The 22,387-nt window shown below is 46.2% G+C and overlaps 1 protein-coding gene across 1 annotated transcript in view; it reads right to left on the reverse strand.

The window, feature by feature from the left end:
- Window positions 1-2,551: 2,551 nt before the first annotated feature.
- Window positions 2,552-22,387, reverse strand: part of gpc6a (glypican 6a) — a 1,137,716-nt gene continuing 1,117,880 nt past the window's right edge. The window contains exons 7-9 of the mRNA XM_070891364.1: window positions 15,076-15,212; window positions 11,801-11,976; window positions 2,552-3,470 (exon numbers count right to left, since the gene is read on the reverse strand). Of these exons, the coding sequence (XP_070747465.1) occupies window positions 3,268-3,470; window positions 11,801-11,976; window positions 15,076-15,212 (516 nt within the window). The 3' untranslated portion in view covers window positions 2,552-3,267. The remainder of the gene's footprint in view (window positions 3,471-11,800; window positions 11,977-15,075; window positions 15,213-22,387) is intronic.

Here is a 22,387-nt window from a genome sequence, read left to right on the forward strand (position 1 = left end):
GGATTATAATATCTGTGTGTTTCCGTAATAGTATCTAGGCAATTAGCTTATGCCATGCTCTTGTCACATTTGCAGAAGATATCTAAGAATCAGGCTGAGCGCAGGCGGACAGGAGGAGGGCCTGATTTATATCTACTCACCGACCTGGAGGAGCGTGTCTCAGCCCTTGTCGGGGCATATAATCGATCGGCCACCCGTGGTGGTGCAGGTACTGTTGTTGCACCACGTGAGTAATGCGTAAACCAGTGGTATTTTAAAGTAATTTAATGCCACTTGACTATAATATATGAATAATGTAATGTTAATTAATGCTGAGATCATGAAATCTTATTGTCTAACCTTCCAGCCTACATAATACACCCTTGACTAGCTGCTCTTTCTGATAACGTTTCCACAGTTCCAACAGCACACAGGAATAAACATGGTTCATCGAACAGTCTGGCCATATTTTTATTTCTTAATTTGTTCTTAATTTTGTATTCATCCAGCTTATCAAAGGTGTTAATTAACAGAGCATTAACTCTTTATCCAAAAGTCCACACTGTATATCAATTGCCCCATGAGTGGGATATAATCTTTCTAAACTCCAGTTGTGGTTGAAGCTTGTCAATTTTCTTACAGAATGCCAATTAGAATTCCAGTTTTCACCCACCATTTGGGAAAACATAATGATGTAGGTTCCAAATGCAAATGGGCTGTTCCAAACCTATGTATTGTCCAGATAGCTGTCTATAGTGGAGTGCAAATTCCTTCAGTAAAATTCTGTTATGGCCCTGGATCAATTGCATGAGAAATCTGAGCCCCCAAAATATCTATCTTACTGGGATTAGATCAATATTTTCTAAACGAATTACCACTCTTATGTGTTCCGTTTTCACAGCTGTTTTATAATGATACAATTTGGTAAAATGACTTGCAAATGATTATTGCCACCAATCACATTCTTGGCCGTGTCCATCTTTGGTTGAACCCTTTCCAACTGTTCTGTTAGTCATATTCAGATTACAATTGTGATTTACAGCATCGGCGGACTTTCGCTAATATGATCATTTAATACTTGAACAAAAGTAGTATTTGCAGCCCAGAGATTAAATCTATTAGCCCTACAGCCAGTTAAAAAAAAAAAAGATGTTCAAGTTGTCAAGGGTTCTTGGTAGAGTAAATCGGGAGAAACTGGGCAGGAGAGTTGGTAACCAGAGGATACTGCTTTAAGATAACTGGAGAAAAATCCAGCAGGGAGAGGAAGAGAATTTTTTACATAGAGGATTGGTATTATCTGGAACACGTTGCCTGAAAGGGCAGTGAAAGTGGATTCAAGAGTAACTTTCAAAAGGGAACTGGATAAATACTTAAAAAGGAAACATTTGCAGGGCTGCAGGGAAAGATCAGGGGAGTGGGACTAATTGGCTAGCTATTTCAAAGTGCTGGCACAGAACGAGGGGCTGAATGGCCGCTTTCTGTGCTGTATGATTCTACAATCTTATATCGCAATGATGGAACTCCAAAGAAGATGCTGAAACCTGTCCTCGGAGAATGGCTCTCGGGTGTATCCAGCGTAGAAAAACATCATAATTATATTTTATCCGCAAAACTAATGCTCATTTGTATTAAACATACCGTATCATCTTCGTTTGAAATGAGAATTTTTTTGGTGTAAGTAAAATATGATAACGCTGAGAATACTGTGTCGTTAGAAATGTTCTTTGGTTGAGCACCTTTTCCCATGGTTCGAAGCTATGTTACAGCTTTATATCAGGCGCATGCACACATTTTGAAAGCTGCAAAATGTGTTCATGGGGCTGACAGGTATGGATTTTAATTTTCCCTTCAATAGTACATACTGTGACAGCAAACCCCTGCCCAGACTGCCTCAGATAGATAGCATGTAAGGAAGTGAGCCTACCACTCATTATTACAAATTTACCTGCGTGTCACAGAATGCAGAATAAAGGTAAAACACATACAAATGTCAGACATGCTTCTCTGACATGAACGGTGTAGACAAGAAGCACTCGCTAACTGCAACTTCTACAACTGTGAATTCTGTCCGTTTTCAGTATAAATGTGCCTCGGTCACCACTGTGCTGAGCATTAGAGCTATGGTTAAAATGCAGGTAACGCAATGACATTTAAACCCTGAGCTAACACTTAGAATTACTTAACATTTTTAATATAAAAATAGATGACTACCACTACAACTAAAAGTTGAAAATAAAACTAGAATTTTGCTTTCTTTTTCGAGTTCCTTAAATGTCTGGCAGCAGTACTTTGCAGGACTCTAACTTTTTTGGGTAGTTATTGAGAAGACATGGAGCAACAGGCAAACGGAAGAGCCTCAGGAATAATCAGACACACATACAAGACTGTTTTCATTGGATCAGAATCAGCAGCAAAAATCAGGGTAACAAAAAATAATACACACCTAAACAGCAAGGTCAGAGGCCATAACTTGCCCAGATCTTTCTTCTGCTGTGATTTGGCAACATGTCACATACCACGTGTTTTTAGTAAAAGCACATTATTAAATTCCTTTATTCTTTACCACCTCCTCTCAGCTGTTCATTAATAATGTTTGTGTAGTCATTTGTTCTGTAAGCTCTGTAACACTCCGAATTTTTTGCCGTTTACATAAAAAGCCAATTGTAAATATATCTGTTCAAAAACCTGCTTCTTGCATATTTTCCCATTGACAATCCAACACACCGGTTGGCCGGTCAGGGTTGAATTGTACCAACAACATTTGCGCATCATTCAGCCACTGCTATTACCCTGTACTGAACTTCACTGAATGTTGGTAAGTCTCTGTACAGAGACACAATACATACACTTCTCATTATCCAGAACATTTTGCAGCCATTCCTTTCGCTTTGTGGAAACTGTGAAAGTAGAACTTAGATATTAAAATCAGAATTAATGTATAAATCATAACAAGTCCAGGCAAAGTCTTTATTGCATCCCATTCTTTATAGCTGCATAAAATAAGCAGAGAGGATGATGCCTTGTTCCTTGAAACAAAACCAACTGCAGGTGAGCAATCGTCAGAGAGTGTTTTCATCGGAGGTCTGGGTGAATATAAAGCAAGCTGGCATGAGTAGACCTGAATGGTACCTTTGGGTCTTTGGGTAAAGGGGCTGCAGGCTACAGTACCGCTTTCTGCTTTAAAACTGTTACCGGTCCAAGATGGAGTTGTGTGTTTGATGATGTATCCAAAAGGAAAAGAGTGTTTGTCCTTTGTTTAAAGGCAGTTTCTCTGCTGCATGTCGCCGATTATCTCCACTGTCTCTGTAGCACCAGGAGTAGAGAGGTGATGAATACGGTCAGCCAGTGCAGGCAGGGTCGGACTGCTGGCGAACCTTTTGGCTCACTCTTGTTGGGCCCTGGTGGAGCCTCAGTGGTTGAAAAGTCAAACTCTGGAGGACACATTTCATCGGTGCAGCCACTCCCACTCCCCGAGCCACTGGCTTCATCAACTGCAAAGAGAAATGGTTCCAGTGAAAATTCAATCAGAGCGATTCCCGAAACAACATGGCGCTGAAATTCCTCTGGGCTTCTCCCGAAATTCTAATCGCACTGTCAGCAAGGCCTGCTACTGGGAAAAGCACCAGAATGTGTTACCACATCAGCAGTGGCCGTGGCTGGGATCGCGACCAGGGTCTGGGCCCTTGAAGGTGAGGGGCACATTAAAAAAAACCTCTAAACCATCCACTACAGATGGAGCCCTATGGTCTCACCCTTCTCTATCTCTGTAACCTCCCCTAGCATTACAATACCTCCCCAGAACTCTCCATTCCTTGGACTCTGAGCTCTCATCCATCTCCCCCCTCCCTTTGCTCCACAACTACAGCCGTGTCTTTAGCTGCCCCCTACCCTGCAATTACCCCTGTAAACCCCTCTGTCTCTCCACTTCCTTGTCCTCTTTTAATTTCCTCCTTCAGACCCACTTATCGACCAAGCACTTGGCTATCCCTCCAAATCTCTGCTTTGGCTCAGTGTCCATTTTCCTTACATCTCTGTGAAGTGTCTCGGGGGATACAAGCTGTTCCGTCACAGCCCGAGCAACTAAACAAAAAATGTAATCATTCACAGGATGTGGGCATCGCTGGCAAGGCCGGCATTTATTGCCCGTCCCTAACTGCCCCTTGAGAAGGTGGTGGTGAGCCGCCTTCTCGAACACAGCAGGTTTTTTTGATACGACTGAGTGTCTCGCTGGGCCATGTCAGGGGGCAGTTCAGAGTCAATCACATTGCTGTGGGTCTGGGGTCACATATAGGCCAGACCGGGTAAGGTACCACATAATATACTAATGAGTAAGGTCAGAGGACAAGTAGCAGAGTGGATCGCTAGCTGGCCTGAAGACAGAAAGCAGAGAGTAGGGGTAAAGGGCAGCTATTCACAGGGGCAGAGGGTGGGCAGTGGTGTCCCACAGGGATCAGTGCTGGGATCACTGTGGTTCACAATTTACATTAACGATTTAGACTTTGGAATCAAAATATAATTTCTAAATTTGCAGATGACTCCAAATTGGGGGAAGTCAATACTGAGGAGGCCTGCAACAAATTACATTAATAAACTTGCAGAATGGGGAAATGAATTTCAACACAGACAAATGTGAGGTTTACATTTTGGTAGGAAGAATAGTGAGGTCATTTATTACTTGGAGGATGAGAGTCTGGGTGGGGCAGAGGAATAAAGGGATCTCGGAGTACAAATACACAAATCACTAAACGTGACTCAGGTTAACAAGGCCATAAAAAATCAAACCAAGCACTAGGGTTTATTTCTAGAGGGATAGAGTTGAAAAGTAGGGAAGTTATGCTAAACCTGTATCGAACCTTGGTTAGACCACACTTGGATAGAGGCACTAGAGAGGGTGCAGAGAAGATTTACAAGGATGATACCAGAAATGCGAGGAAAGGATGTACAGGCTGGGTCTCTTTTCTTTTGAAAAGGGAAGACTGAGGGGTGACCTAATAGAGGTCTTTAAAATGATGAAAGGTTTTGATCGAGTGGATACAGGGAGAATGTTTCCACTTGTGGGGAAGAGCATAACCAGAGGCCATCAATATAAGATAGTCACCAAGAAATCCAATAGGGAATTCAGAAGGAACTTCTTTACCCAGAGAGTGGTGAGAATGTGGAACTCACTCCCTCAGGGATTGGTCGAAGTGTATAAAATAGATGCATTTAAGGGCTGGTTAGATAAGCATATGAGCAAAAAGGGAATAGAGGGTTAAGCTGATAGGGTTAAATGGGGAAGGATGGGAGGAGGCTCGAGTGGAGCATAAACACTGGCATGTGCTGGTTAGTCCAAAAGGCCTTTTTCTGTGCCGTATATCCTATATAATCCTATTGCCCACTCAATTAACCTGCCTATATCCCTTTGCAAGCTCTGCCCTCATCACAGAGTAATCCATTTTTCCATTTACCCTTCCTTGAATATGGATGTGAATATCTTCCAACCTCTAGAGCACAATTACCATTTCAAAGATTGAGGAAAATTATGCCTAGAGCCTTCACTATTTCCTCTCCTACTCCTTCAGTATTCGAGGGCCTGGTGACATTCCCACATTTAGTCCCATTAACTTTTTAACTACAGCTTCCTTTTTAATATTTATCGGCAACATTAGCTCTTTTTAATAGTGGTGATCTTAGTTGTCATGTATGTATACTTGGGGTTACTAGCCACCAGGTGGGGCCACTGTCGGAGGTCATTGGGCTGTGCGCACGCGTCTGGGGCCCAGGTATAAAAGGCAAGCAATCATGTAATGTAATCACTTTGGGCCTTCATAAAGCAGAGCCAGGTTTGTACCTGTGTTAGTTTACAGTATTCAGTCTATCGAGTTATTACATACATAACATTTGGTGACGAGGTAACTTAAGAACCTTCACATGCAAAAATAAGCACAATTGGAATTCTGGATAGATTTGTGGAGGGAGAGGACTGGGCAGATTTTGTAGCTCGCCTGGACCAGTACTTCGTGGCCAACAAAATGGAGGAACCCACTGACGCAGTTAGGCGCAGGGCGGTCTTCCTCATGGTTTGTGGTCCGAAAATCTATGGACTCAAAGAATCTTCTCTCGCCTGCAAGTTCAACGGACAAGGACTATGAGGAATTGTGTGCTCTGGGACGTGACCATCTCAAACCAGAAGTCATCATCATCTCACGATATCGATTCTTTATGCACGTTCGTTCTGAGGGCCAGGATATGTCGGAATTCGTTGCCGACCTAAGATGTCTAGCTGGACCGTGTAAGTTCGAAAACGCGTTGGGAGACATGCTGTGCAACTTATTTGTAATCGGCATCAACCACGAGATGATTCTGTGTAAGTTACTGGCGGCGGAGATGCTGGATTTGAGCAAGGCCATCACGATTGCCCAATCATGCATGACGACAGACAAAAACTTAAAGCAGATATCATCGAAAAATCGGAACTCGGCAAATACTGTAAACAAGATTGTATTGTTGTTTGGCAGAGCTGCATTTGGCAGGGCCTACTCGACTGCGTATACGAAACCTGTGGCTGCCCAAAGTCCGCAAATGGGAATGAATCCGATTTCACCGTGTTGGTGTTGTGGTGGAAATCATCAGCATCATCAGTGTCGGTTTAAACAGGACATTTGTAAAGGCTGTTCGAGACTGGGGCATCTCCAGCGCATAGAAACATAGAAAATAGGTGCAGGAGTAGGCCATTCGGCCCCTCGAGCCTGCACCGCCATTCAATAAGATCATGGCTGATCATTCACCTCAGTACCCCTTTCCTGCTTTCTCTCCATACCCCTTGATCCCTTTAGCCGTAAGGGCCATTGCTAACTCCCTCTTGAATATATCGAATGAACTGGCATCAACAACTCTCTGCGGTAGGGAATTCCATAGGTTAACAACTCTGAGTGAAGAAGTTTCTCCTCATCTCAGTCCTAAATGGCCTGCCCCTTATCCTTAGACTATGTCCCCTGGTTCTGGACTTCCCCATTTTTCAAGCAGGATTTCCCTTTCATAAATCCATGCTGACTTGGACCGATCCCGTCACTGCTTTCCAAATGTTCTGCTATTTCATCTTTAATAATTGATTCCAACATTTTCCCCACTACTGATGTCAGGCTGACCAGTCTATAATTCCCTGTTTTCTCTCTCCCTCCTTTCTTAAAAAGTGGTGTTACATTAGCTACCCTCCAGTCCATAGGAACTGATCCAGAGTTGATAGACTGTTGGAAAATGATCACCAATGCATCCACTACTTCCTTAAGTACTCTGGGATGCAGACCATCAGGTCCCGAAGATTTATCATGTGTCCGCAACTGAGCAAGCGTGCTGCAACACACCACGTGGAGGATGATGATCAGTAGTGTGGATCCGGATATGCAATCCAAGATACCAGAGGAGGAAATGTATGGACTGTATTCATTCCTAACAAAGAGCCAACCGATAATGATTAATGTGAAACTTATCAGTGTGTTGGTACCGATGGACAAGGGTGCGAGTCAATCAATAATGAGCCAGAGGACATTCGACAGGCTGTGGGATACTAAGGCTGTGAGGCCTAAGCTGAGCCCAGTCAATGCCAAGTTACATACGTACACTAAAGAACTCATAACGGTGATTGGCAGTGCAGTAGTCAAGGTGTCGTATGATGGTGCGGTTCATGATTTGCCGTTATTGATTGTTCCAGGCAATGGTCCAACGCTGTTCGGCAGGAATTGGCCAGAAAAAATCAAATTAAATTGGAACGATATCAAAGCATTGTCATCGGAGGAGGATACTCCATGTGCTCAAGTACTGAGTAAGTTCCCATCGCTGTTTGAACCAAGCATCGGCAATTTCACGGGAGCCAAGGTGCAGATCCATGTGGACTCGGATGTAAGACCTGTCCATCAAAAAGCTCGGGCGGTTCCGTACATGATGACTCTAGTGTGAAGGGATCATATCACCAGTTGAATTTAATGAATGGGCCAGCCCCATTGTTCCTGCGTTGAAGAGTGATGCCACTGTAGGATTTGTGGAGACTACAAGGTTACGATCAACCGAGTTTCGAAACAGGATCAATACCCGTTACTGAAGGATGATGACCTGTTTGCAACGCTAGTCGGGTGGAAGTCGTTCACTAAACCGGATCTGACATCGGCCTACATGACACAGGAGCTGGTCGAGACGTCAAAGAAACTTACGTGCATCAACACTCATAAAGGACTGTTTATCTACAACAGGTGTCCTTTTGGAATTCACTCGGTTGCAGCCATATTGCAGAGGAACATGGAGAGTCGACTGAAGTCCGTCCCTAGAATCGTCGTGTTCCAAGATGACATCCTGGTCACAGGTCGTGACCCCGCCGAACATCTGAACAACTTGGAAGAGGTTCTACATCATCTGGACAAAGTGGGACTCAGACTGAAACATTCGAAGTGTGTCTTCATGGCACCGGAAGTCGAATTCCTGGGGAGGAAAATTGCTGCTGACGGTATCAGGCCTATGGACTCGAAAACCAAGGCCAGCAAAAATGCACCCAAGCCTCAGAATGTGATGGAGTTGCATTCTTTCCTTGGTCTACTCAACTACTTCGTAATTTTCTATCTAGATTGAGCACTATTAGAGCCACTGCACATGCTGCTCAGAAAAGGCGGCAACTGGGTTTAGGGTGTGTCTCAAGATAGAGCTTTTGAGAAAGCTACTAATCTGCTTTGCTCTAACAAGCTGCTGGTACATTATGATTCGTGTAAGCGTCTAGTATTGGCCTGTGATGTTTCGTCATATGGAGTTGGTTGCGTGCTCCAACAAGCTAATGAGTCGGGTGAAGTACAACCTGTTGCGTATGCTTCAAAAAGTTTGTCAAAGGTGGAAAGAGCCTACAGCATGGTAGAAAAAGAAGCATTAGCCTGTGTGTATGGGGTTAAAAAGGTGCATCAGTACCTGTTTGGTCTTTGGTTTGAACTGGAAACAGATCACAAGCCACTCATTTCATTGTTTTCAGAAAACAAAGGTATAAATACCAATGCATCGTCCCGCATCCAGAGGTGGGCGCTGACATTATCTGCCTATGATTATGTCATTCGCCATCGACCTGGCACCGAGAAATGTGCCGATGCACTGAGCCTTCTGCCATTGCCCACACAACCTGCAGACCTACCGTTAGTTATGGATGCTTTTGAAAGTGAAGGAACCCCTGTCACGGCTCAACAAGTTAAGACCCAGACCAGCCAGGACCCGATATTATCGGTTGTGAAACGTTTTGTCCTTAGTGGTGATTGGTCTGCCATACCCAAGCAAATAGGTGATGAGACCAACCTCACAACCATCGCAAAGACAAACTATCCATTCAGTCAGATTATTTCCTGTGGGGTAATAGTGTTGTTGTGCTTAAGAAAGGCAGAGAGAAATTTGTACATGATCTACATAGCACGCATCCCGGTATTGTCATGATGAAAGCCATTGCCAGGTCTCATGTATGGTGGCCAGGAATTGACTCTGATCTGGAATCATGTGTACATCAGTGCAACATCTGCATGCAGCTAAGTAAAGCACCAGCGGAATCGCCGCTGAGTCTGTGGTCGTGGCCATCTAAACCATGGTCCAGGATCCACATCGACTTTGCAGGTCCCTTCCTGGGAAAGATGTTTTTAGTTGTGGTGGATGCATATTCCAAGTGGATAGAGTGTACAATCATGTGATCCAGTGCATCCACAGCTACCATTGAGAGCTTTCGTGTCATGTTTGCCACTCATGGTCTGCCCGACATCATTGTAAGCGACAATGGACCTTACTTCACTAGTCTGAATTTCCAAGAGTTCATGAAACTCAATGGTGTCAAACATGTGAGATCAGCACCATTTAAACCCGCATCTAATGGTCAAGCAGAGCATGCTGTCCAAACCATCAAGCAGAGTATGAAACGTGTAACTCAGGGTTCACTGCAGACTCGCTTGTTATGCATATTGTTTAGTTACAGGACAAGACCCCACACGCTTACCGGGGTCCCCCCTGCTGAACTATTGATGGAGAGGTCTCAAGACCAAGCTCTCTCTTGTCCACCCTGACTTGAACGATCATGTTGAATACAGACTTCAAAGTCAGCAGTGGTATCGTGATCGCGCTGCTGTGTCACGCGACATTTCTATCAATGATCCTGTGTATGTACTGAATTATGGTCAAGGTCCCAAGTGGATCATTGGTACTGTTACAGCCAAGGAGGGTAACAGAGTGTTTATCGTCAAGCTCAAGAATGAGCAGACATGCAGGAAACATGTTGATCAGATCAAGCTGCGGCATACGGATGAATCGGAACAGTCTGAGGAAGACACAATCAGTGACCAACCAACCTACCCTCAGTCATCAGAGGACTCCGCTGTCATCAATGAATCTGGACTTTCAATCCCTGACATGGTCATTGCCATTCCCATCAGATCGGCTACTCAGCCCCCAGTCATAACAGACTCAGAACGCTCGCCCAAGGCTGGAGTTGAACTGAGACGTTCAACTCGGGAGCGGAAAGCCCCGGACAGTCTCAGTTTGTAAAAAGGCTGTTACTAATATCTTAAAGGGGGATATTGTCATGTATGTGTGTTTGGTTTACTAGCCACCAGGTGGCACCACTGTCGGAGGTCACTGGGCTGTGCACACGTGTGTGGGCCCAGGTATAAAAGGCCAGCCATCTTGTAATGTGATCACTTTGGGCCCGAATAAAGTAGAGCCAGGTTTGTACCTGTGTTAGTTTACAGTATTCAGTCTATCAAGTTATTACATACATAACATTAGTCATGAAGTAAGGACATATGCGATTCAAAAAAGAAGTCAAATCATATCGGTGATTACTATGTATTTTATGGCCACACGTCAAACAAAACTTTCTTGCTGTAAGGTGAATATTGTGGGCACATGGTCATGACCTGGGGGTAAATTATGTTGGGGGTTCATTTTATCAGTCTGCTCTGACTGCGGGAACCTTACCCATGTTGACAGCATGTAGAACCATTAATGGTTGGAAAATCATGGACAATGCACGTCTGAACTTATGCAATAACTGAATGTGTGATCAGTGGGAGTTTAGTGGTAATATTAGAAGTGGGTATACTGTACCTCATGCTCAAGATTTGCTTCCTGGGGAAATTAAGGAATACTTTACCCCAAATTCTGATTTTTGACACTATTTAGTGTGTTTTCCTGAATTTTGGAGTACACCATGTCTAATATATGCATAAATACTTTATGATGTCACAACTACAATTAAAACACAGAAATCACACACCCTGATGCAACACTGAGCGGCTGATCCAGTCCCGGACAGCAGAACAACCCACCACCCACAGTCAGAATGGAACCCCAAACTGGAGATACTCCAAAACAAGATTACAAGTATCAGAATGGAATAAGCAAGTAGCCGTTTGCTGCGATTCCAATCCAGCCTGGCCCTCTGTCCCCCTGCAGTCTGTGCAGGTACCTAGTTTCCCAATCCAGGCCGACATTCTGTTTCCCCATTTCTCAGTTCCCAGCCACACTTTATTCCCTTCCCCCAAATATGTCGGCAATCTTCCTCCCTTCCCCAGTGTGGTCCTGATTTTCCTCCTCCCCTTACACTCCCACCCCCTTCGATGCAGCCCCTCCCCAAAGACAGCTGCTTTAGAAACTGGTGATTAAACACGGCTGCATACTGTGGGTGGGAATTGCTGAACTGGCTGGACTTTCTGTGCACACCCGCGCTCAAACACAGAATCCGGGACAGGATGGGGACTGAACTGGCAAATGCACGTCTACCTTTATTCCTCCATTACACACCTGTCTGTGAACAACGTTTATTAGATCAGCTGCTAACCTGAATCTTGGAAGTTAACATCATTTCCATTATAGGCATTCTTCAGTTTGTTGGTCATCACTCGAAGGGCCATGATTTGCTGTCGAATCATTATATCTGGTCTAGTGATGTCCACGTCGACCTCTGGGTTGTTGATCTGATTGGTCAGACCGTCATTCATAATTTCAGGTAGGTACCTGCAGATTCAAATTATTATAACGTATAACTCAGGGCTACGCATCACCAAGAGTGACTGAACATGCATGTCTATTCAAAGACCTTTCTATTTTTTGAGTCATTCCAGCAAATAAATCGACAGATTAGATTTTCTTTGCTGTGAGAAATGAACAAATTTGATACACTGTGTAGCAGTGTTGTCATTTTCTTTGGTTAAAAGATATAAAAATTACTAGATATTAAGACACATGTCAAGTACATTTCTACGTTGACACTGTTACATGCTGATTTCGGCTGAACATGGCGATTTGGGACAGTACAGGAATTATCTAGTGCAACATTGATTTAAACCAATTGCTTTAGACTACTGGATGATATTACATGTATCTAATGCATCTTTTCAATTGGGACCCATTGTATTAAATAAAGAAAGTAGTTAACGGTGGTAACGTTGGCAAAAAGTTTCTCCTCTTAATTTATGACTAATATAATATATTTAAACAAATTTAATTAAGCAATCATTTAAATAAAGTGTAAGGCAGGAATCTTGTTCCAGGGTTAAAAGAACAAAAGCAAATGCTCCTTTACCACTTTGCCAGTGCACATAGGACATTAAGCAGACTATGATGAAACAGCTTTTAAATACAGATTAAGGACAGAACAGGCTAGAACAACCACTTAAAAAAAAATTATTTGTTCATGGGATTTGGGCCTCACTGCAAAAACTATAGAGCTGTAATAGTGGGGGATTTCAACTACCCTAATATTAACGGGGATAGAATTAGTATGAAAGGTGTAGAGGGTGCAGAATTCCTAAAATGCTTTCAGGAGAACTTCTTTTGCCAGTATGTAGCAACATAACACGACAAAATTCTTCCCTTTGTCCTGTCCCGACAGTACTGCCTCAGCAAGGGTTTGGTGTTGTGAGGGCTGCCAGCCCCTGAACTTTCCCAATGTGGCCGTTCTTTGTGTGTGTCTCTTGTGTGACAGCGGCTGTTTGCCCATGGGCTTTCAAAGCCAAGCCCCAAATCTGTGCCCACTGTGACCTGCACACACAACCGCTGCTCAGCAAAGAGCCAACAGATTGTGGCCTGGGCCCCGAGCCAATGTTCTCCCCACCCTCCACCTCCCCAAAAGCTGACATCGAGGGCAGTGTTCCCACAACTGCCCCAGTGGCGAGCAGCTCCATCAGCACAGACCCGGGGGGGGGGGGTGGGAAATCCAACCCCGCCAGGAACAGGGTGCACTCACCGCGTTCCAGGCGTTCTCACCGGCGCTGTGGGCGCTGTGGCCTCGTGCGCAAAATTTCACTCTTTGTCTATTTTATTCTAGCGGGGCAAGTTGGTCATAATGGGGGCAGAAGTGGAGGCGGGCGGAGTGTCCCCCGCAGTCAGTCACCAGCGAGGCGCTGATGACATCATCGCGCTGGTGCGTCACCACATATCTCCCGTTCACTTACAGGGGAGGGCCACTGTGAGCGCTGCGATTATTTTAGTTCAGTCCACTGGGCCCATAGGGAGGGTTTCGGTCGGGCCAGCGGCCTGGCCCCCAAGAGGGGGTACCAGGCTGCCTGTTGGCGGCCCAGCTGAACCCGGGGGGCATAATTGTCGGGCCGACCTGGCAGTCGTCCGACAAAAAATGAATAAGGTGGCGGCCGCGGCAGTGCGCCTTCCCCTTTAATAGAGGCCGCCCCGCCATTTTACACACATTGCAAACACAGTGCACTGACACAAAAAACTGTCGGGGGCACCGAGCGATAGCCGGAAGATTTTCTAAGGTGAATTTTGCTTGCGGGGCGGGAGAACGGCGGTGCACGGTTTGATGACGCACTTTTGGAGGTTTCGGCCGCAGCGTGGGGCGGAACTGAGGCCCGCCGGAATAACCACCGGGGAGAATTTCGCGAGTGGCGGCTATTCGACTAAAGATCTGTGTTCATTCGACACCGCCGATAACGGGCCTGATCGGGAAACTGAATCTGCTTCAGTACCACATCATATCGCGTATTCACTTAGAGAGTCAACACGGAGGCTCTTGTTCATCTTTTAATTGGTTAGAGTTTGTTTAAATTATAGGATTAACATTTTAGTTCAAAAGGTACTTGCAAAGATTGTACGTTGAGAGGCTGGGGCCCTACATGTAAGTGGAGTGTTGGAAATTGCATGCCGCTTCCATTGAGGGGGGGTAAGGCCAATTCTGCAGCAGGAGCAGGACTTCCACGCTGGGGGCTAAAATTCCCGGCCCCAGAAGGTTACCGCCCCCAAGATGGGAGCCTGTGCGGGGAGGCAGAGGGAAGTGGAGGGGAGACGGGGGCGGGGGATGGAGGGGAGAGTGGTGGAGGTGGGGGAGGGGGCGGAGAAACCAAGGCGGGGGACAGGAGGGGCCACATTGCAGCGGAGGTCTGGGGTGGGGGGGGCGAAGTGTGTTGGAGGGGCGGGCCTGGGGGCTCTGTGCCTCGGTGCGGGGGTGGGCGGGTTGACTGCGCAGATGGCGATTGGTGGGTGTGGTGTGGTTGGCGTCGCGGGGGCGTGGCTCCGGGGTGGCCGGGGCTGGGGGCTCGACATCCGGGGGTGTTCGGCATTTGGGAAGGATTCTGACGGGACGGGGCGGATCGGGGTGTGTGAACAACGTTACAATAACTTGTCGTGGAAAGCTGCATCACAAATAACGTGTATCGGGGGCTGTGATGTTTTGGCAGATATTCAGAAATTTACATTTATAATAAAGGGGCAAGTAAGATGCTAATAAACATATTGGAGTCTATTTTATCCCAACATCCTTTATCACCCAGCACAATATGGGGCATAGATGGGTAGACAAACATTGTAAACGGCCCTGTTTTATTTCGTTCGACAATTAATTCCAAGTTGAATCGGAGTCATTGCTTTCCATTCTGCACTGTTACTCATCCTGAAATAACAGTGTCATCACCAAGTATTCTAAAACTGGAACTGATTGGCTCAGTGAAGATTTATAGTAATGACACGGTACACCTGAAAACTCCCAGCACAGGCCCCCACCAGCAACATCCAGCTGCTGCTGACACCCATTCGCGAATGTGCAGGACCCGTGTCCAGCTGCTGACGTTAAGATGGCATGCCCTCTTCCATCGTGTGCCTCACCTGCCCCTGGCGTGTCCGTTCCAGCATTCCTCCTCATTGGGCACACCAGCCGTCACTTTGTCGTCGTTACAGATGGTGTAAGGCAGTGTAGACCAGAACTTCTTCGCCAACTTGAGTTTCTCTTTAACGTCGGTAACCTGAAGATGTCACGAGAGAAAAGAGCACCTTAATCATCAATGTCAGCCAAACAGGGGAGTGAAAGTAAAACAGAAATGGCTGTGGGAATGTTACAATGGACATCAGTAATGGTCAATGGGGTTTATATATGTTTGGATTAAAAAGCTTACTTTACACGCACAAGCGTCTAGCAATCTTAGCTTCGTTTTATCTGAAAAGCTAATCTACTCCTTTGATGAAACATCAACTGAATCAAGTTGTTGTTTGAAAGTATAACATAAAAAGACAGTAACAATATTGTTAGACAGGTGCTCAGAATATTCTCCATATATAACTTCATTTCTACAGTCCACGATTTCTATTCAAAGGAGAATATTTACTGACAAGGGAATATTTGACAGATATAACTTGCAAAGTTCAAGGAAACGATCAATCGTCTGAAGCACCTTCTACCCAATGGTTGGGAATTATACCTGAACACTTACTATAATGGTCTCGATTGTATTCTTTGCAGTAGCATCTGAAATAACGTACATAACTTAGAGACAAGCACTAACACCTGACTCATAACTTGTACTTGTTCTAGAGTAGAACATAAGAAATAGGAGCAGGAGTCGGCCATTCGGCCCCTCGAGCCTGCTCCACCATTTAATAAGATCGTGGCTGATCTGATCATGGACTCAACTCCACTTCCCTGCTCGCTCCCAATAACCCTTCACTCCCTTATCGCTCAAAAATGTGTCTATCTCCACCTTAAATGTATTCAATGACCCAGCCTGCACAGCTCTCTGGGGCAGAGAATTCCACAGATTTACAACCCTCAGAGAGAAGAAATTCCTCCTCATCTCAGTTTTAAATGGGCGGCCCCTTATTCTGAGACTTTGCCCCTAGTTCCAGATCCTCCACGAGAGGAAACATCCTCTCTGCATCTACCCTGTCCAGCCAGGGTAGGACAGGTGGCTCTGTGACGCTGTGAAATCGGGAAGTCTGTGGAACCTTTACTTCAATATGTCAATAGAGAGAGTCTGGGTGTTGTTCTTCAGCTCTGCACCTCTGATCGTTTTTGGGTACTTTGACTCATCAAAGAATACAGCTGTCACGCACAGATTTTGGAAGTGGAAAAATGCACCCGTGTGTCAAACTGTACAGATGTGACCTTCCTTAGACTGTTGAGCAGTGTCACACATGTTTCTCTCCTGTGAACTAACCTAAGTGAACCCGAAAAAACACTGCCACGGCTAACTGGTTCAACTTATTCAAAACCGCTTCACATTTGTGCTTTCACCGAGCACCAAAAAATATGTTTAAAAATTGAAAGAGAAAAGGGGAAAGGAGGGTTTCTGTTCACAGGGATCATTCCTCTTTCAAAGGACACAAACTCTGCCGAGCCCCAACAGTCATCGGGGGATGGTGCTACAGTGAATGTCTGGGTGCAACAGTAATTAGCTACGACTCTCAACATCTTGCCGGCTATTCACAGTTACTCTGGTTTGATGGCCAAGCTGTTCATAGGTTCTGTCAATTGTACCAGACATGCTGGAGGCAAGAGCTGGAAGCACTTTGCTGCAATTGTGGAAAGAAGTGGAAGAGACGGAGGTGCAGTATTGGTTCGACTGTCAGCTTTGACGACCATCCAGTGTGCGGGCGTTCAGCAATTCCTCAGTGGTAAACAGATCGAAAAATGCATTCTCACAGCAATGGCTTGAAAAAGCTCTGCTGGTGATGACAAACGCAACTTTGAAGTTAATGTTATCTCTTCAACTGATGATATAACTGCATTAATAATTAAAACCTGAGATCCTTGGGGTGCAGCATCACATATATTGAAGATAATTGAAAGGCGTTGCATTTTTTGGAAAGAACAGTGACACAGTCTGCTTAAATGTAATGTGGATAAGGGACTGGATTTTGCGGGCAGCAATGTAATTAACGATATGAACGGAATGTGCACTTACCCGATGCGAGGCTCAGATGCAGAGTTGCTAGACACAGACTGCGGAGCTGAGCACAGCACTGTGACCCACGGACCCCAGGGACACACCATGTGTGGAATGTACCTGGGATCACATGATCAGATCGTACACCTTGCAGTGACTCAAACTGAGTGGCCTTGGAGAAAGGCCAGGGAGCAAGTCACATTCTACCATCTTGGCCGCAGATGCTTCATGGCCAGTGGGTTCCAGTTTGGAAAGAGGGAGAAACTAAGATTGTTGTGGTGCCCTCAAAATAAAACAATATCATATAATGCAATTACATTACTTGCTGAGCTGGCTTTTTTTCTAAATCTTGTTCAAGTGTCAAAGTCAACAGGCAGCTGATAAACATTAAATCGTCAAAATGGAGATTGTTTATTGACGGGTAGCCCACGATGCCTCTTTGTGCCAGCGTAAAAGTTCCAGCTGTGACTGCTGGCCAGTTAGTGGCCAATTAACCCAACACTGCTAGCAATGAGCAATTTCAATCATCCAACTACTTTCCACCAATGATAGTGTTGACAGATCGCAGGTTTGGGATTTACTGCATGGGCGGAAATCCCAAACTTGCTGTCCATTTCAAAGGCGGTATGGGATACTCGGAGTGCACCAAATCCTGGCGACTAAGTTCACGCAGTGGTGTTCTGACGAGGCATTGAGTGCAAGCTAAGTACCTGGCCAGGAGTCCTTTTACTGCTCTGCCTCTCTACACACACACACTGTACTGTCCACTCCTAGTCTCACACACACACACACACACACACTGTACTGTTCACTCCTAGTCTCACACACACACACACACACTGTACTGTCCACTCCTAGTCTCACACACACACACACGCACACTGTACTGTCCACTTCTAGTCTCACACACACACTGTACTGTCCACTTCTAGTCTCACACACACACACACACACACACACACACACTGTACTGTCCACTCCTAGTCACACACACACACACACACACTGTACAGTCCACTCCTGGTCTCACACACACACACACTGTACTGTCCACTCCTAGTCTCACACACACACACACACACACACTGTACTGTCCACTCCTAGTCTCACACACACACTGTACTGTCCACTCCTAGTCTCACACACACACACACACACACACACTGTACTGTCCACTCCGAGTCTCACACACACACACACACACACACACACACTGTACTGTCCACTCCGAGTCACACACACACACACACACACACACACACACTGTACTGTCCACTCCTAGTCTCACACACACACACACACACACACTGTACTGTCCACTCCTAGTCTCACACACACACACACACACACACACTGTACTGTCCACTCCTAGTCTCACACACACACTGTACTGTCCACTCCTAGTCACACACACACACACACACACTGTACTGTCCACTCCTAGTCTCACACACACACACACACACACTGTACTGTCCACTCCTAGTCACACACACACACACACACACACACACACACTGTACTGTCCACTCCTAGTCACACACACACACACTGTACTGTCCACTCCTGGTCTCACACACACACACACACTGTACTGTCCACTCCTAGTCACACACACACACACACACACACACACACACACTGTACTGTCCACTCCTAGTCTCACACACACACACACACACACACTGTACTGTCCACTCCTAGTCTCACACACACACACACACACACACACACTACTGTCTACTCCTGGTCTCACACACACACACACTGTACTGTCCACTCCTAGTCTCACACACACACACACACACACTGTACTGTCCACTCCTAGTCTCACACACACACTGTACTGTCCACTTCTAGTCTCACACACACACACACACACACACACACACACACTGTACTGTCCACTCCTGGTCTCACACACACACACACTGTACTGTCCACTCCTAGTCTCACACACACACACACACTGTACTGTCCACTCCTAGTCTCACACACACACACACACACACACTGTACTGTCCACTCCTAGTCTCACACACACACACACACACACACACACACACACACACACACACTGTACTGTCCACTCCTAGTCTCACACACACACACACACACACACTGTACTGTCCACTCCTAGTCTCACACACACACACACACTGTACTGTCCACTCCTAGTCTCACACACACACACACACACTGTACTGTCCACTCCTAGTCTCACACACACACTGTACTGTCCACTCCTAGTCACACACACACACACACACACACACACTGTACTGTCCACTCCTAGTCTCACACACACACACACACACACACTGTACTGTCCACTCCTAGTCACACACACACAAACACACACACACTGTACTGTCCACTCCTGGTCTCACACACACACACACACACACACACACACACACACACACACTGTACTGTCCACTCCTAGTCTCACACACACACACACACACACACACTGTACTGTCCACTCCTAGTCTCATACACACACACACACACACTGTACTGTCCATTCCGAGTCTCACACACACACACACTGTACTGTCCACTCCTGGTCTCACACACACACACTGTACTGTCCACTCCTAGTCTCACACACACACACACTCACTGTACTGCCCACTCCTAGTCTCTCACACACACACACTGTACTGTCCACTCCTAGTCTCACACACACACACACACTGTACTGTCCACTCCTAGTCTCACACACACACACACACACACACACTGTACTGTCCACTCCTAGTCTCACACACACACACTGTACTGTCCACTCCTAGTCTAACACACACACACACACACACTGTACTGTCCACTCCTAGTCTCACACACACTGTACTGTCCACTCCTAGTCTCACATACACAACACACACACACACTGTACTGTCCACTCCTAGTCACACACACACACACACTGTACTGTCCACTCCTAGTCTCACACACACACACACTGTACTGTCCACTCCTAGTCTCACACACACAACACACACACACACTGTACTGTCCACTCCTAGTCTCACACACACACACACACACACACTGTACTGTCCACTCCTAGTCTCACACACACACTGTACTGTCCACTCCTAGTCTCACACACACAACACACACACTGTACTGTCCACTCCTAGTCTCACACACACACACACTGTACTGTCCACTCCTAGTCTCACACACACACACACTGTACTGTCCACTCCTAGTCTCACACACACAACACACACACTGTACTGTCCACTCCTAGTCTCACACACACACACACTGTACTGTCCACTCCTAGTCTCACACACACACACACTGTACTGTCCACTCCTAGTCACACACACACACACACACACACACACACTGTACTGTCCACTCCTAGTCTCACACACACAACACACACACTGTACTGTCCACTCCTAGTCTCACACACACAACACACACACACACTGTACTGTCCACTCCTAGTCTCATACACACACACATTGTACTGTCCACTCCTAGTCTGACACACACACACACACACACACACATACTGTAGTATCCACTCCTAGTCTCACACACACACACACTCACTGTACTGCCCACTCCTAGTCTCTCACACACACACACTGTACTGTCCACTCCTAGTCACACACACACACACACTGTACTGTCCACTCCTGGTCTCTCACACACACACACACACACACTGTACTGTCCACTCCTAGTCTCACACACACACACACACACTGTACTGTCCACTCCTAGTCTCATACACACACACACACACACACACACACACACACACAGACACACTGTACTGTCCACTCCTGGTCTCTCACACACACACATACACTGTACTGTCCACTCCTAATCTCACACACACACACACACACTGCACTGTCCACTCCTAGTCACACACACACACACACTGTACTGTCCACTCCTAGTCACACACACACACACACACACACGGTACTGTCCACTCCTAGTCTCACACTTACACACACACACTGTACTGTCCACTCCTAATCTCACACACACACACACACACTGCACTGTCCACTCCTAGTCACACACACACACACACTACTGTCCACTCCTAGTCTCACACACACACACACACACACACACACACACACACACGGTACTGTCCACTCCTAATCTCACACACACACACACACACTACTGTCCACTCCTGGTCTCACACACACACACACACACACACACACTGTACTGTCCACTCCTGGTCTCTCACACACACACACACACACACACACACTGTACTGTAGACTCCTAGTCTCACACACACAACACACACACTGTACTGTCCACTCCTAGTCTCACACACACACACACTGTACTGTCCACTCCTAGTATCACACAGACACACACACACAGTGTATTGTCCACTCCCAGTCTCACACACACACACACACACACACTGTACTGTCCACTCCTAGTCTCACACACACACACACTGTACTGTCCACTCCTAGTCTCACACAGACACACACACAGTGTATTGTCCACTCCCAGTCTCACACACACACACACACACACACTGTACCGTCCACTCCTAGTCTCACACACACACACACTGTACTGTCCACTCCTAGTCTCACACACACACACAGTGTATTGTCCACTCCTAGTCTCACACACACACACTGTACTGTCCACTCCTAGTCTCACACAGACACACACACAGTGTATTGTCCACTCCTAGTCTCACACACACACTGTACTGTCCACTCCTAGTCACACACACACACACACACAGACACACTGTACTGTCCACTCCTGGTCTCTCACACACACACATACACTGTACTGTCCACTCCTAGTCTCACACACACACACACACACACACACACACATACACACTGTACTGTCCACTCCTAGTCTCACACACACACACACACACTACTGTCCACCCCTGGTCTCACACACACACACACACACACACACACACACACTGTACTGTAGACTCCTAGTCTCACACACGCACACACTGTACTGTCCATTCCTAGTCTCACACACACAACACACACACTGTACTGTCCACTCCGAGTCTCACACACACACACACACACACACTGTACTGTCCACTCCTAGTCTCACACACACACACACACTGTACTGTCCACTCCCAGTCTCACACACACACACACACACACTGTACTGTCCACTCCTAGTCTCACACACACACACACACACACACATTGTACTGTCCACTCCCAGTCTTACACACACACACACACACACACACACAC

The sequence above is a fragment of the Pristiophorus japonicus genome, chromosome 10 (assembly GCF_044704955.1).
Source record: "Pristiophorus japonicus isolate sPriJap1 chromosome 10, sPriJap1.hap1, whole genome shotgun sequence".
In the NCBI taxonomy this organism is placed as follows: domain Eukaryota; kingdom Metazoa; phylum Chordata; class Chondrichthyes; family Pristiophoridae; genus Pristiophorus; species Pristiophorus japonicus.